Raw genomic sequence first — 15,705 nt, 5'->3', positions numbered from 1 at the left:
CCTTCCATAGAACCTTCCGCGACATTTTAATTCACATAAAATGACATCCTATATATGAATCTTATTCTCCGGACCATTCCGGAACTCCTCGTGATGTCCGGGATCTCATCCGGGACTCCGAACAAATATTCGAACTCCATTCCATATGCAAGTTCTACCATTTCAACATCCAACTTTAAGTGTGTCACCCTACGGTTCGTGAACTATGCGGACATGGTTGAGTACTCACTCCGACCAATAACCAATAGCGGGATATGGAGATCCATAATGGCTCCCACATATTCAACGATGACTTTAGTGATCGAATGAACCATTCACATACGATACCAATTCCCTTTGTCTCGCGATATTTTACTTGTCCGAGGTTTGATCTTCGGTATCACTCTATACCTTGTTCAACCTCGTCTCCTGACAAGTACTCTTTACTCGTACCATAGTATGTGGTCTCTTATGAACTCATTCATATGCTTGCAAGACATTAGACGACATTCCACCGAGAGGGCCCAGAGTATATCTATCCGTCATCGGGATGGACAAATCCCACTGTTGATCCATATGCCTCAACTCATACTTTCCGGATACTTAATCCCACCTTTATAGCCACCCATTTACGCAGAGTGGTGTTTGGTGTAATCAAAGTACCTTTCCGGTATAAGTGATTTACATGATCTCATGGTCATAAGGACTAGGTAACTATGTATCGAAAGCTTATAGCAAATAACTTAATGACGAGATCTTATGCTACGCTTAATTGGGTGTGTCCATTACATCATTCATATAATGATATAACCTTGTTATTAATAACATCCAATGTTCATGATTATGAAACTAATCATCCATTAATCAACCAGCTAGTTTAAGAGGCATACTAGGGACTTCTTGTTTGTCTACATATCACACATGTACTAATGTTTCGGTTAATACAATTATAGCATGATATATAAACATTTATCATAAACATAAAGATATAAATAATAACCACTTTATTATTGCCTCTAGGGCATATCTCCTTCAGTGTTTGCATTTGTGTGTGAGCTGCTTGTAGTGTCACTTGACTGTTCAAGTTTCAATGTTGGTTACTTTTCCTCTAGTGCAAGAAATGGTTGAGCAGATGTGTATCCACTGTTGGCCTTTATTCTTGGTAGCTCAAAGTGTCATGCACTTACTTGGATCATCAAATGTTTCCCTTTGTCCACTGGTTGCCTCCTTAATTGATGCCTTATGATCTATTTCTTGTTGGCTTTGATGAAAATAGAGATATCCACGAGTAGGGGATCATGTAAATGAATGCCACCTGTGGTATCCTTTGAAGAAAATGGACTGTTTCGATGGTTTTAAAAGGCTAGGTGGTGCTAGGTGATTAAGTTGGCTACCAAGACTTGTCTCATCTGGTTAGTCTGGGATATGCTATGTGTTGTTGCTTGTTTAGGCATATCTATCACTTACTGGATTTACTTGGTTCTTGATTGGCCTCTCTTTTGCCAGCATTACTTGGTCTATATACCAAGTGATGAATAATCCCTTTGGAGCATCTGCTCCATGCATGCTATGTGTGTTTGAGCATCTTGACTTATGTCACCATGGTTGCTGGTTTGGTGGTGTTTTTGTACTTGCCGATGATTAGATGGTTGGTCGATCACTCGTACACTCGGGGGTGGAGCAAGTGAGCCTGGTGTGATGGCACAAATATCAATATCTTGTGCATCCTACCTGGCCTCACTTACTCCATCCCTGGATGTTAATATTTGTTTCGACCAACAAAGTATGAGGCATTCCATTTAGTTCATACTAGCTACTTCTTAATTGCATTGGCCTTTTTTCCATTTTAGTGCCGATGATTAGAATGTTTGGTCACCTATACGCCGCAATATACTTTGTAGACGGGCCCCCCTTTCCCCGGCCGCCGTTTCGTGAACGAGTCCTTGACGAGACAACAACGCCGACCTGCCTCTCCGGCGCAGAACCACGCCGGTCCCGGCCGCCTCCTTTGTGGCCGCGTCTCTGCGCTCTGCGCTTTTCTCCATGGCCGGACCACGATTGGACACACGGGGGAATAATGATAATCGCCATCACCACTATCGTCAGACTCCACAGGTGTAGAGTACTTTGCAGCAGATGCCACTTTTCTTCTCTCGCCGTCCAGTGAACGAGTCCTTGATGCAAAGACCGTGCCGGCCTCCCTAGCATCATGCCGACCCCTGTTGCCGCGCTTCAGGCCGTGTCTCTGCGCCCGCACTCTTCGCCTTCTTGCCGGTGAACAATAGACGATCGTTGGAATAAGGAAGCCGATGACGGCCGATCGCAATCTAATCTTGCGACCGGCCGTCATCGGTTTCCTTATTCCAACGATCGTCTATTGGTTCACCGGGCAAAGGCGAGCAGATGCGAGCGCGAGACACACGGCCCGAAGCGTGGCAACACTGGGACAGCATAATGCTTGGGCAGGCCGGCACGATCTTTGCATCAAGGACTCGTTCAATGGACGGCAAGGGAAGAAAAGTGGCATCTGCTGCACAATCGCTATGCACTGTGGAGTCCAGCGATAGTGGTGATCGCGATTATCATTATTCCCGGTGAGTCCAATCGTGGTCCGGCCATGGAGAAGAGCGCGAGAGACGCGGCCACAAGGGAGGCGGCTGGGACTGCCGTGGTTCTGCGCCGGAGAGGCAGATCAGCGTTGTTGTCTCGTCAAGGACCCGTTCACGGAACGGCGGCCGGGAAAAGGGGGCCTTTCTGCAAAGTATACTGCGGATACTGCAACTATGGTTTCTGACCATAGTATTTGTGTTGACCAACAATGTATGAGGCACTCTCATTCCATTTGCTTTGGTATTTTCAAAATGCCGATGATTAAAATGTTTGTCACCGATACACTCTGGGGTGGCGTAAGTGAGCCTGGTAAGATAGCACAAATATCAATCTCTTGTGCATCAGACTTGGTATCACTTACGCCATCCCTGAATGTTAATATTTGTGTTGACCAACAATGTATGAGACATTTATTCCATTTCTCTTGTGCATCGGACTTGTTGGTCTCACTTTCTTCCATTTTAATCATAGTAGGAACCGGATGAAGACCCCGATGCAAGCGAGCCTGGTGGGTAGAGAGGAGGGAGCAAAGGAGGAACCGGATGAAGACTACTTTGTATCTCGAAATTGTGAATTTTGTATGAATTACGAGTTGTATGCAAAACATTTGACACTTGCCACTATATATGTATCTCGATCGGGCTCTAAGTACTGTGATGATGATGTATAATGTTGCTATGTTATATGTGTCCATATTATATCTGTCTACCTGTCTATATTATACTTATATACTGTGTACAAAACTTGTATAAAACCTGTATAATACACCAGGGAGCATAAAATCGAGTATACTTGTACATTGTTCTGTGGCACACCAAAATAGAATTCAGTGGCGCACTTATTTCTGTGGCGCACCGGACCTAGTGCGCCATAGAAACCTTATTTCTGTGGCGCACGGCCAGGTGCGCCACAGAAACCTTATTTTTGTGGCGACGTTTCTGTGGCGCACCTCCCATGCGCCACAGAATCCCATTTTCGTGCGCCACTGATGAGGCTTTTCCTACTAGTGCCGAGAAAACACAAATTGTTCAACAAAAACAACAGAAGTGAATTGTTTTTAATTTAGTTTCTCCACCTGTAGTCCTCATTTCGATGCTCTGTATATGAGGCAAGAAAATTAAAATGTGCAGAGATGGTGAATTGATCTAAATTAGTTAAGACGTGTAAAGAAAATGCTGAGAATGATCTCGCCTCAAAGACTGCAACAGGTTTATGAGAGTAGAACATCCAAGCGAAATTATGTTTATCAGCGTCCTAAATCTTTTATGTTGTTGACATTCTGCGGTTAACCATATGAAGCTTTAACTCCAAGTGCATAATATCGACAATCATTTCTAATCAAGAAATTTTATGACCTAATGAAAAAATGGCGAGTATTATACCTGGAGAAAGGATTGTGTAGCCTCCATATTTGAGCAATGGGGAAAGTATAGAGTAGCCTGCATACTTGAGCAATGAAGAAAAAGTAATCTCACATGAATGAACTATACAGATCGCTTTTCCACTTCTCACGTTTGTCTTAGTAGCATACGTCGTATATTCTAAAACACAATCAGAAAATAAATCTACTGATCCCCGGAGATACCAATTTCTTGGTTTTAAAAATCTGCAGAATTACTTACACCATGCAAACTCTGAACACCATTCCTCACATATAATCCAATATGGGCAAAGAAATATCATCATACCAAAAACGGCTAGAGGAGCCGAAGCCTGGAGGCACTCTAAATAGCAAGCATGTCTGCCGATCAGGTAGTTTATAATCTCACATGGGGTGACAAACCTATCAACCCTGCAGATGGATGCGCTAGCTGCTTCTGTACTTGGATATTTCCTGCTAGCATCAAGGACGCCTCACCGAGATCATCTGAGATCTCAGTTGGTACAGGGAAGGCAGGCCACCTAGCAGCGGTGGAGACCTCCCAGCCCCGTCGGTCCGGCCGGCCGATTTCTATCGCATGCCACGGGAACCAGCTACTGGCGCCAAGAGTTCGTGAAGAGAGTGCCGTAACACGTAAACTCTCGCCGGTGTAGTGTCCTACTCCTACCCCGCCATGTCGTCGGTGACGAACTGGCCTGCCGCCGACATGGAGGTCGTCTGCGCGCAACGCATCGACGGACGATGGGTGTCGACATCTCTAAATAAATCCTATCAAGCTTAGATCAGAGCAACTCAACCTTTTAAAGGGAGAGAAATCTCTTGTTCTCCACCGAAAGAGATTTCAGTTATTGTGCTTTTAAAAGGGGAAATCCATCGGTTTCTTTTAGTAATGGGATTTGATGTGGAAGGGGAAGAGAGAGGGGGTGGGAATCAATCGGTGGGAGAGTAAACGATGGGTTGCTGCGACAGCCGTTTCTGTGGAGCGGAAGAAGTTGGGGCGGCAGCGATCCCGTGTTTAATTTGTTGATTCACGGGAGGAGCAGAACAGTTGGGAGGAGAACTAGAGGGGATCGCTAATTGGACTGACGTGCCTTCACAGGAGAACAGGAAAATGGGGTCAGCTATTTAGAAAGAGAAAATACACGAGCTGCACAGTAAAAATAACGAAAGTGTGCATTTGTGATGTGGACTGGCTTTTGTGCTGTTGAGTAATACATTTTCTTTTATTTTTCTTTCTTAGCTTCATTTGTATCGACCTGTTTCTCTTGCATTTGATTGACCAGTGAGATTTTAAAATTTCATTCGATGAACCCTAAAAGGAGAGAAAAATGCAAAAAAAATAGCACAATTCAAGGCTTCAAATTTTAAAAACCACCGGTTTCCAACTTTTCGGCACCTGTATCGGTTGACAACCTGACAAAAAAACATGGTTTTTGTTTGCAATTGTGGTGGTTTTTTCAATTGATTCAAAAAGCAAGTAGTTCAGACGTCAACTTGGCAGCGAGCGCAGCTGGTCGAGCTGGACGAAAAAATTAGAGTCACTGTCATATTTAACTTGTCACGTGTGCCTGTTCAATCAGTAATTCAGAACCGTAGACGGCTCTAATCCGTGGGCGGCTGGGCGCGATCAGTACGCAATCCGCCGCTGGAAAGACTCGCGCCACCACTAGCTATCCAACTGGCCAAGGGTCAAGCAAGACTCGAGCCCGAGCGGCGCCGCTGATTAAGCTCGCCGCGCGGACGTTTTCTCCAGCAGGTAAACTTATAAGCAACAGCCAGCAGCGGAAGAAAGGAAGCAGCACGACGCAAACTTAGTCGCTCTCAATTCTTCCGGGAAGGAGATAGCTAGCCAGCAGAGTCGGAACAAGAAGCAACAATGGCCACGGCCAACCTCAGCAGCGTGGTGGTGGCGGTGGACGGCAGCGAGGAGAGCATGAAAGCGCTGAGCTGGGCGCTCGACAGCCTGCGCCTCCGCCCCGACGGCGCCCTCGTCGTGCTACACGTCCAGTCGCCACCCGGCATCGCCTCCGGGCTCAACCCCAGACCCATCCCCTTCGGCGGCCCCAGTAAGCAAGCAGCCCCGCAGTTTCGTCTTGTCCCTCCTAGTACTAGTTCTTGTCCATTTGCCTGACGGCTTTTTCGGTGGGCCCACGTTGTTCATCAGAGATCGCGGAGGTGCCGGCGTTCACGCAGGCGATCGAGGCGCACCAGCGGCGGATCACGGAGGCGATCATGGAGCACGCGCTCAAGATTTGCTCCGACAAGAATGTAAGCGGGGGAGGGATCGAGGAGTCATATCTGTACCGATTAGTACTCGTCTGTTCTTCCGGTTGTTTGTTCCTTAATCGGTAGTAGTAATTAGATCGGATTCTTGGTTTCCTGAAGGTGGAGGTGAAGACGGAGGTGGTGGTGGGGGATCCCAAGGAGAAGATCTGCGAGGTCACCGCCGAGCTCAAGGCCGATCTGCTCGTCATGGGGTGCCGGGCATTTGGGCCTGTCAAAAGGTAACAGAAAAAAAAACACTCTGGCCTCTGCTGCTGTAAGCTGAATTCCTGCTTGTTTTGACGCTGTCTTATTGCCTGAACAAACACGAACTGCAAGAAAAATTCAGGTTTTCTAAACCAGTTCTCTCACCAGTTGATGGTTCCTAGCTCGAATGCAGATAACACTAGTGTTGATTGTGGCGCTATAAGATTTGGTCAAATTAGGTCACTACAAGATCGGTCTCGCATGGCAAGAACTGTGCTGAACAAATTTTAGTTGTTCTCTCTGGCTATGTGGCCATCTTTTATGGCAGTAACCAACTACCCATATGCTATTATACGAAGATCTTTTATGGCTATGAAAACTGTAGATTAAAACTCTCATGATGTGTGCAATGTTTCGGCCTTGCATTACATCATGAAAAAAATGAACAGTTCTACTTATACAGCCAGAACTGATAATCAGTTGTGTTCACAAAAACAGACCCAAATCCTTGGTTGATCTAGTATTATCCTAGTGTTGATGTATTCAGATCATGAAGTTTCTAGGATAGTTGCCTACCTGCTTGTTTGATTGGCATTATCTTGTTTAGGTTCATGCTACATGAAAGACACAAACTCAGCTGAATCTTTTAAACAGGATGTTCCTGGGTAGTGTGAGCAACTACTGCATCAACAGCGTCGGCTGCCCCGTTGTTGTGATCAAGGGCACCTGAACCATCCTCGACCAACATTCTTTGTAGCATCCCACATCAAGTTTATGAGGTTGCGATCGTGCTCTCTGTGATCCTGTGCAATTCAAGACTATGCTTGTATGTATCATGTTGTCAATTGGTTTTGGTGAGGGACAAGATAGATCGAACTGGTTCTGTACACTGTGCATGGAAAATGTACCATTGGTTTCTGGATCTGTGTATAATAAGTGCGCCGTTCCATGGATGGATGTAGCACATGGTTCTGTACATTCTTGTATCTGTTGACAACATGGAAACATGGCACCATGTGGATGTGAGCTTTTGTTTATACAAGTTTTTGCAAAAATCTTTGGCGTTTGTTTGTCTGATCTGTGCAGCACAGCTGGTCCGGTCTGGTTTGTCCATCGCACATGCATGCTTGTCCCCATTAGAGGCGTCGCCAGCCAAGGTTTATCTCCTTCCCCACTCACCAGTCTCCTCCGTTCCTTCCACTCATTTTCACCATATCATCCTCTTATCCGCGGCACCTACGTAGATGGGGGCAGAGTTGTTCCTGCCGGGAGGGGGCAGCGGCAAGGTCTCCGCCGCGGCAGCATCGAGCGCCCTCGCCGGGTCCTCGCTGGGAAATGGACGCTGCCTGGCAGTAGCTAGCCATCAGCGGCGCGGCCGGCAGCGTGGTTCCATGTGGCAATGGCGGCATAGTAAGTGACCGACCACAAATTCAAATTTGCATCTTAACGATATTTTCCCTTGTGCTAGAAATCTGGGGTCACTATGCATATGTAGTTATATGGCATGCTTAGGATTGTGATGGATCACGATAATCTCGTTTGGTCGAATAAACTATGTGTATCCAACTTCTTGGTGTATATACTTCGGTACAAGGAAATCGAATAGCGCCTTTTTGTGTCTATTGCCTGAATTTCCACGTCAGTCAAATCTGCTTACAGTGCACATATAAGGTAATTTGGATTTTAGTTTGCTTTTCGTATTATGGTCGATTGTGCACTCATATCAGCTTAAGTAATCTGGGCTATTTTATTATTTGTATAATCATTAAAATATATTAGGCTCTTAGTTATTTATAACAAAATATACATTGCAAGAGGACATCCTCATAGTAAGTCGCAGTATTTTTTTAGAAACCGAGGAAGTCAATGTTGAGTTTGTGGTGAAAACAGAGTAACTCAACCCTTATGAGAAGGTCACAGGGGAACGCTGTCAAAACACGATCAAAGGAGCATTCATGCTATCTGCAGTTTCTAGCCTGAATAGTGGTAGTTTTATATGAGGATGCCCACAAATTTCGTAATTTTATGTAATTTTCTCAGCTTATGTTTTGGTCAAAATATGATTTTAAGAGGATTAACTACAATTCAGATTCAAAAATGATGTTTTCCTGGAGACCCGGAGTAATATATTCCAAATATATTACGGGGTGGGACATGCACGAATGGAACCTGGGTGCGGGCGCACCCAGTTTTCCAAAAAATGAAAAAAACGGTATTTAAAAGTTTCAAAAAAAGATGTAGTAAATTTTTGCATGTACATATTATGTTGATACTTACTCGTGTGCATTTTCACGAAAAATTATCATTTTATGTGGCCTACACAAAAATGACAAAATGCCCAAATGACAATAGTGAATAGGAATTTGTACTATTCACAGGATCCGAAATTTGCATTTTGTCATTTTTGTGTAGGCCACATACAATGGTATTTTTTCGTGAAAACGCACACGGGTAAGTATCAACATAGTGTGAACATGCAAAAATTTACTTCACATTTTTTTGAAACTGTTAAATAGCATTGTTTTGAATTTTTCATAATTGGGTGCGCGCATACCCAGGTTCCGTTTGGCTTTTTCGGTGTACATATTGATTACAAAAATAAATATATCCTGAAATATAGGTCGCACCGCCACCGGTCAGAGACAACAACACCAACGCTGCTGTGCCATCCCGGAGTTGTGGAGAGGAGACGCGGATGACGGGAAGGTGGGATTCGAGAAGGAGATCCTGAAACCTGGCACCGGCCCCAAGCCCGTCAAGGGCCAGAAGGTCACCGTCCACTGCACCGGCTACGGTTGGCCTCCTCAGTTAGTGTAACTTTACATTTTAGACAGATCGAGTTACACTTTCTAAATCAAATTTAGACCTTCTGTTAGTCAAGACCTAACTTTTGTTGCTTGCCGTGTTGCTCCTACAGGGAAGGATGGTGATCTGTCTCAGAAGTTCTGGAGGTAAATGATGAATATTTTTCTTGTTTTTCGTGGTTAGGAGCTTAGTGTCAGTGGACATAAACGTTGCCAATGATGCAATATTTCTTTTTCTAAGTTTTGTGTATAATTTTGTTTTCGAATTTGCTGATATACTATATCATAATTCGTGGATGCAACTTATTTTGCACAAATATTGGCACACTAGAAATTTAACCGATGGCATTATGTTTATTTTTTCAGTACCAAGGATAAGGGGCAGCAGGAATTCACTTTCACCATTGGCATGGGCTCAGTGATCAAAGGTAATCTAATTTTAGAGAGCTATTCCTTTCACACTCAATCATTTTAGCTTTTTGTTATTGGCTCATTCATCATTAGTTGCTATTGCTATCTGATGGAAATACTTCGCTTATCAATGCATATCTGCACTATTTTTTCTACAGTAAAGTCTACCTTTTGCTGTCTGGTCCAGTCTAATGTTACATATCAAAGCCATGATGACAGGGGAGCGGATTTTCTAACGGCACCGGTTCCTACCGGTCTTAATCTGACCGGTAGTAGCCCTCGCGATTCGTGCAAATATTTTTTCAGTTTGGTGTCTATTTTGCTTTGATATGGTATATATATGATATTTATTAGATATGTGTGAAATTGTAGTCAAATCTTGTTATTTCAGCAATATTATACATATATTTCAAACGTATTCAAATTTATTTAGTTATATTTCATTTAAATTACCGCGAATCCTAATTTATATATATAAAATTTCGAGATTTTGTTAGATTTTTATTTGGATACCAAATATATGTCATATGAAGATGATACACACTACATATGGAGGAGGGCACTAACACGAATCGCGAGAAAATGGAGGGTGGATAGCAGTCCGGTAGAAACCGGTGTCGTTAGAAATGACTTTCCCATGATGACAGCATCTGTAAAATCATGATACACTAGCTGGCTTGTGCAAGTAAACTTTCCCAAGTGGCATAACAGTAACTACTCCCTTTCTTACAGGATGGGATGAGGGAGTTCTGACCATGCAAGTGGGCGAAGTTGCTCGTATTACGGTATGTTCTTGGTACATGTCCTATTTGTGGCAATTTCTTCATTGACTTATCTGGCACTTCATTACTTGCCACTGTCAATTTTCCATTGCATTCTACTGCTTAAACGTTCACCTCTCTGCGGTGGTAGTGTCAGTGTGCCTAAAACAGCTGACTAATTAATGGGCCTTTTTCAATGCCATATCATTTCCAAGCCTGTAAAATTGTATAATTCACTCTTCCTGGGTATCTGATATTCTGAGTGGTCTTGTTGCAGTGCACCCCAGATTACGGATATGGAGCCAGTGGCTTTCCAGCCTGGGGAATTCGACCAAATTCCGAGCTAGTATTCGAGATAGAGGTTCTCAGCGCCAAATCTTGGTAGCAATTAAGTTGGGTAGACCTTTGGAACCTACAAAACTAAACGTTGGTGTGAAGTGCTACATTGGGGTGATGATTTAAGCTAATTGGGTAGACATTTGGAACCTTGTAGTTTGTCATCTTGGTAGCAAGTTTCTGATGCCCATACCACAAAACTAAACGTTGGTGTGAAGTGTGGAGGAATTCGGCTATTTGCTCTTTCAATTCTTTAGCATTTTTTTTACCTTCTTTACTTTTTTAGTTAGCTATATAGTAAGTTGATTTTCCAAAGAGAATAACGACTTGGGTAACTCTTCTCCCACAATAGCTGTATAATAAGCTCAGTACAATTCACCTGGGAATGTCACTTTGAAGTCTAGCATCCTCAAATATTAGATCGACATTATTAACAGCTGAAATCGTAGCCCAATCTCATGAATCTCATTGTGATATCTGGTAAGCCATACAATATCATACATTAGCCACGGTGTTTGTTGACGGGGCTACTAATGTCTGAATTTCCACATAAAGGAAATCCATTTACAATTCACATATAATATCATTTCAATTTTAGGTTGATTTTAGTATTGCGATGGATAATGCAAATCGGCTTAACCATATTTGGGCTATTTTATTTGAAAGGTCATTTCTTACAGAAATTGTTATATACTAAATTCTAGATCACAGTCCCACATCCTCAAGTTAAGTTAGAAAGTAAGTCTTAGATTGTTTTTGGTATTGAGGCCTAAACTTGGGTCTATTATATTATTTGTAAACTTTTTCTCTATAGGCTCGTGATGTGTGTCTTCCGATAGAAAACGAGAAAATACCAGCCACACTCCGGAGTCACCTAGTCCACTTAAGTGGGAAATCCCGCGCGTCCAATCGTTGCTTTTTCACGTGTAACATTTTTCTCTGTATATGCAACAATTTCCCTATAGTCAATAAAAGTCATGAAGAAATATTGCAAATTATCACCTGACTCCCAGCCTTTTGATCCGCTTTTCGAGGAAATCTTGGATCAAGGCAACATCCATTTGCAACATCTTTCGGAATGCAACATTGCTTGCAGCATCTTTTCCATACAAACTTGTAAAAAGGTTGCAACATTTTGACCATGCCCATGTAGCAAAAAAAATGCAACAAAACCTAAAAAGCATGTCACCCTTTGCTCATGTACCCAACGAGGCCAACAATATATAAACACATCTGCAGCGTTGAAAAAATTGTGTAGCATACATCCAAATAAGATTGCAACATTTTGCACATGGGTGCAGAGCAAAAGACATGCGACCTACAAAGCTTAGCATCGCAACATCGTTCGCAATGTCAAAAATCACATAATAATCTACCTCCACCGATTAGTAATGGAGGTAGCGAGCTCAACATCCGGACTTATCGATGATGAATCCGCCTTTAGAGAGTACCATCGACGTTAAACGGGGCCACCTCAAATCCATTCCCAGCAATCATTGTTTCTCTGTGACATCTCCCCCGAGCTTGGTGTGCAAAAATGGAGGTTCATCTTCTACCCCACGACACCCACCTGACCTCGACTCACTGATGATAAATCCGCCTCAATCCAGTACGACCGATGTTAGACCCGACCACCCCAAATTCGTTCCTAGTAGTCCGAGCATCTCCATCAACTTTTGTGTGCAAAAATGGGACTTCATCTCTTAGAACCATGGAAGCCACTTAGGGGGAGGAGGAATGGCTTCCCAAAGAAGAAGGGCGCAAGGAGAGGATGTAGGAGAGGGGTAGGCTATGGAAGAGCTCTAATGGAGGGGATTCCATGGAGAGACAAAAGAGTAGGATGAGGGTATGGTGGCGTGCATGCGAGAGAGATAAATAAAGCGAGACGTGCAAAGATCAAGACTGGCTTATGAAACACCAAGTCGAATTAAAGAATTTTCCTTTTTTCAAAGCAAATCTACTATTTCATATAAAATCTACATCATAATTTAACATCCTCAAGGTAAGTTAGAGTCTTTTTCAACAAATGAGCGAGTGTTGGGTTGCTTCTCGTATTGATGCAAGTATGCAGTATTAACCATAGCTGGACTATTTTATCATTTGGAAAGGGGTTTTCTACAAGTAATACTAGTTTATAACAAATTATACATCACTGCACGATATCCTCAAAGTATGGAGTAGAATATTTTTTCAGAAAAATGAGTAAGTTTGAGTTTACGTTTTGTTGTGAGGTTTGTCAATTGAGATTTTCTTAAACCTTATAGTCACCGAAAGTGTAATTGGAGTTCAGAGAAAAAAAAATGCAATTCACTTTATTTGAGAAATTCTCAGTCAGCCAATACATAGCGAATCCGTTTATTTTAAGAAAAAATATTTTCTAATAGAGTCGCTACAATTCAGATAGTGCTTTTACCCGAAGAATAAATTCCTAACTTATTATACGAGAAAGAATAAAGGGAAAACTCTTGGGGAATAAAGGTGTGTACACGTTGCTTATAAAAAAAAATCCTGAAATATAGGTCGCACAGCCACCGGTCAGAAACCACAACACCAACGCTGCGCAGTCCCCGAGTTACGGAGAGGAGACGCGGAGGACGCGAAGATGGGATTCGAGAAGCAGATCCTGAAAGTCGGCGCCGGCCCCAACCCCGTCAAGGGCCAGAAGGTCACCGTCCACTGCACCGGCTACGGTCCGCCCCTTCCCACAACCCCTCTATGTTTTGTTTTTACTGGATCCGTTGATATGAACTTAGGGTTTATCGTCCGGTTCTTTTAGATCTATCTAAAAGAGCAACCCTGATGTCGATTAAGTTTCTATGTTCACTTCTGCGAGATCTGTGATTGACTTGGATCTAGGTTCCTGCTTAGTCCAGATTCAGTTAGAGTTGTAAGTCGTGTTCAGAAAATAGTTATTGCAAGTGTACCTTTGTACAGATCTGATTACAGTTATTTTATATGAATCTTTGACCTTCTGTTCTCCGTTGATGAGGCGCTAACTTTTAAGGCCTGCTATACTCCTCCTGCAGGGAAGGATGGTGATCTGACTAAGAAGTTCTGGAGGTAAATCCTGAATAGTTTCCTTGTTTTTCGTGCTTCAGAGCCTAGCGTCAGTACAGGAAACGTTGTGAATATGCAGAACTTCTCTTCTATGTATTGTGGAGTAGTAAATTTTTAGAAATCTGCAATATACCATCACCATAACTTTGGGATACAGCTTCTTTTGAACAAACATTGGCATAAATTTATCTTACGGTAGTATGGTTATATTTTCAGTACCAAGGACCCTGGGCAGGAGCCATTTGCTTTCAACATTGGCCTGGGTAAAGTGATCAAAGGTAATCTCATATTGAAGAGCTATTCAGCTTATACTCAATCAATGGAGCTGCTCGCTATTGTCTCGTGTTTTTAGTTGCTGCTGCTATCTGCTTCATCAAGGCATATTTACACTGTTTTTTCTGTAGTAAAGTAGTGGTCTGATCCAGTCTAATGTCACAAATGACTACAGCATCTGCAAAATCTTCATACACTAGCTTGTGCAAGTGAATTTTCCGAATTGGTATAACAATAACTACTCCCTTGCTTACAGGATGGGACGAGGGAGTCCTGAGCATGCAATTGGGTGAAGTCGCTCGTCTTACGGTATGTTTTTAGTACATGGCCAATTAGTTTGATGGTGTGTGGCAATTTCTTCAGTTTCTTTAGTGATTCATTTGGCACATAGTTGCTACTGTCAATCTTTCGATTGCATTGGATTTCTTAAACACGTACACTTCACTTCCATCTCTGCAAGTCAGAAGTGTGACTAAAGCAGCTGAATTTTGACTGATGGGCCTTTTGCAGTTCTATATCATTTCCATGCTTGTGAAATTGTTTAGACGCAGTTTCTGGGCATCTGATATTTTGAGTGTTCCTTGTTGCAGTGCACCCCAGATTACGCCTATGGAGCCGGTGGCTTTCCAGCCTGGGGAATTCGGCCAAACTCTGTGCTGGTATTCGAGATCGAGGTTCTTAGCGCCAACTGATTTGCTATGCAGTTCTGGATGCAGACATGGAAGCATCACCATACCCGAAATAATTGTAATGTCACATCATGTTAAGTGCTACCCCGGGGTGATGTTTTAAGTGGCTCTTGTAAACCTTTGGAACCTCATATCACCTAAGTTTATTGATATCCTTGCCCCAGTAAGTTGGGGTGAATTATGGAGAAATTATGTTATATGCTGCTGAAATTCTTGTGGATTTCTGCATTCTGAAGTCCAGGCATCCTACACATCCTAAGAAATTTCATGACTCACAGACCAGTCCTCTCAAACTAGACATAAAACCCTCATGCTGGTTACTGTTCTGATGATATACCTCCTCCACCGATTATGCATCCTCTGGTGTTGACATCATCATCAAGATGGCGTGCCGTAGGTTCTGGTGATAAGCCACACGTTGGAAATTCAGATTTTAAACATACACAAGCATAGGAGGTTAGTTCTGCTCAAGGCCCTCAAAACAGGCTCTGTTTGCAAATCTCAAGATCGCGGAGAGGCCATTAGTTTGAACGATTCTACACGCTGGGGGGAATTAGGTAGTTATGTAAATTATGTTCGTAGCTTTCTCAGAAATGTTGCATCAGCTGGGTATATCCATTTCATGGAACAGCAGCACGGATGAACGCCGACCCGTGGCCGTGAGCAAGAAGGACGATGGAGAAGGCAGCACCGGCTAGATGGGATTTTTTTTTTTAGATGAAAAGGTCCTCGCCCCGGCTCCATTGCATGAAACCACATTACAGCATTCAGGTTTTTTAAAGGAAATTGAGTAACTAGACTACATTTAGGGTGGTAACTAGATGACTTTGTCTAGATACGGTCATCACACTCAGAAAGACTCAATTTGCAATTGGTGAGCTCAATCTACTGTGTTTATTTTTACAATCTCATGTATACAATTGATCAGAGCATCT

At 43.0% G+C, this 15,705-nt stretch overlaps 3 protein-coding genes across 3 annotated transcripts; all 3 read left to right on the top strand.

The window, feature by feature from the left end:
- The first annotated feature begins 5,609 nt into the window (after positions 1-5,609).
- On the top strand, positions 5,610-7,494 carry LOC124693201 (universal stress protein PHOS34-like). The gene is made up of 4 exons (XM_047226665.1): positions 5,610-6,036; positions 6,135-6,238; positions 6,356-6,474; positions 7,094-7,494. Exons 1-4 carry the CDS (start codon positions 5,847-5,849, stop codon positions 7,167-7,169), a joined length of 489 nt encoding a protein of 162 aa, XP_047082621.1. The 5' UTR covers positions 5,610-5,846; the 3' UTR covers positions 7,170-7,494.
- Positions 7,495-7,626: 132 nt separating this feature from the next.
- LOC124693200 (peptidyl-prolyl cis-trans isomerase FKBP12-like) lies at positions 7,627-11,000 on the top strand. The gene is made up of 6 exons (XM_047226664.1): positions 7,627-7,849; positions 9,060-9,233; positions 9,357-9,390; positions 9,610-9,671; positions 10,387-10,439; positions 10,693-11,000. Exons 1-6 carry the CDS (start codon positions 7,684-7,686, stop codon positions 10,798-10,800), a joined length of 597 nt encoding a protein of 198 aa, XP_047082620.1. The 5' UTR covers positions 7,627-7,683; the 3' UTR covers positions 10,801-11,000.
- Positions 11,001-13,266: 2,266 nt separating this feature from the next.
- On the top strand, positions 13,267-14,980 carry LOC124693199 (peptidyl-prolyl cis-trans isomerase FKBP12-like). The gene is made up of 5 exons (XM_047226663.1): positions 13,267-13,441; positions 13,778-13,811; positions 14,025-14,086; positions 14,338-14,390; positions 14,672-14,980. Exons 1-5 carry the CDS (start codon positions 13,354-13,356, stop codon positions 14,771-14,773), a joined length of 339 nt encoding a protein of 112 aa, XP_047082619.1. The 5' UTR covers positions 13,267-13,353; the 3' UTR covers positions 14,774-14,980.
- The last annotated feature ends 725 nt before the right edge of the window (positions 14,981-15,705 follow it).

This window comes from Lolium rigidum, chromosome 2, assembly GCF_022539505.1.
Source record: "Lolium rigidum isolate FL_2022 chromosome 2, APGP_CSIRO_Lrig_0.1, whole genome shotgun sequence".
In the NCBI taxonomy this organism is placed as follows: Eukaryota; Viridiplantae; Streptophyta; class Magnoliopsida; order Poales; family Poaceae; genus Lolium; species Lolium rigidum.
The sequence above is the reverse complement of the archived record's forward strand: the minus strand, read 5'-3'. Positions and strand labels throughout refer to the sequence as shown.

Bases quoted from the DNA above. Each gene is read 5' to 3' on its own strand.
- LOC124693201 (XM_047226665.1), top strand. From the start codon at position 5,847: ATGGCCACGGCCAACCTCAGCAGCGTGGTGGTGGCGGTGGACGGCAGC. The intron at 6,037-6,134 runs GTAAGCAAGCAG...GTTGTTCATCAG, and splicing joins CATCCCCTTCGGCGGCCCCA to AGATCGCGGAGGTGCCGGCG. The intron at 6,475-7,093 runs GTAACAGAAAAA...TCTTTTAAACAG, and splicing joins GCATTTGGGCCTGTCAAAAG to GATGTTCCTGGGTAGTGTGA.
- LOC124693200 (XM_047226664.1), top strand. From the start codon at position 7,684: ATGGGGGCAGAGTTGTTCCTGCCGGGAGGGGGCAGCGGCAAGGTCTCC. The intron at 7,850-9,059 runs GTAAGTGACCGA...CCTGAAATATAG, and splicing joins CATGTGGCAATGGCGGCATA to GTCGCACCGCCACCGGTCAG. The intron at 9,391-9,609 runs GTAAATGATGAA...TTATTTTTTCAG, and splicing joins CTGTCTCAGAAGTTCTGGAG to TACCAAGGATAAGGGGCAGC.
- LOC124693199 (XM_047226663.1), top strand. From the start codon at position 13,354: ATGGGATTCGAGAAGCAGATCCTGAAAGTCGGCGCCGGCCCCAACCCC. The intron at 13,442-13,777 runs GTCCGCCCCTTC...CTCCTCCTGCAG, and splicing joins CGTCCACTGCACCGGCTACG to GGAAGGATGGTGATCTGACT. The intron at 14,087-14,337 runs GTAATCTCATAT...CCTTGCTTACAG, and splicing joins CCTGGGTAAAGTGATCAAAG to GATGGGACGAGGGAGTCCTG.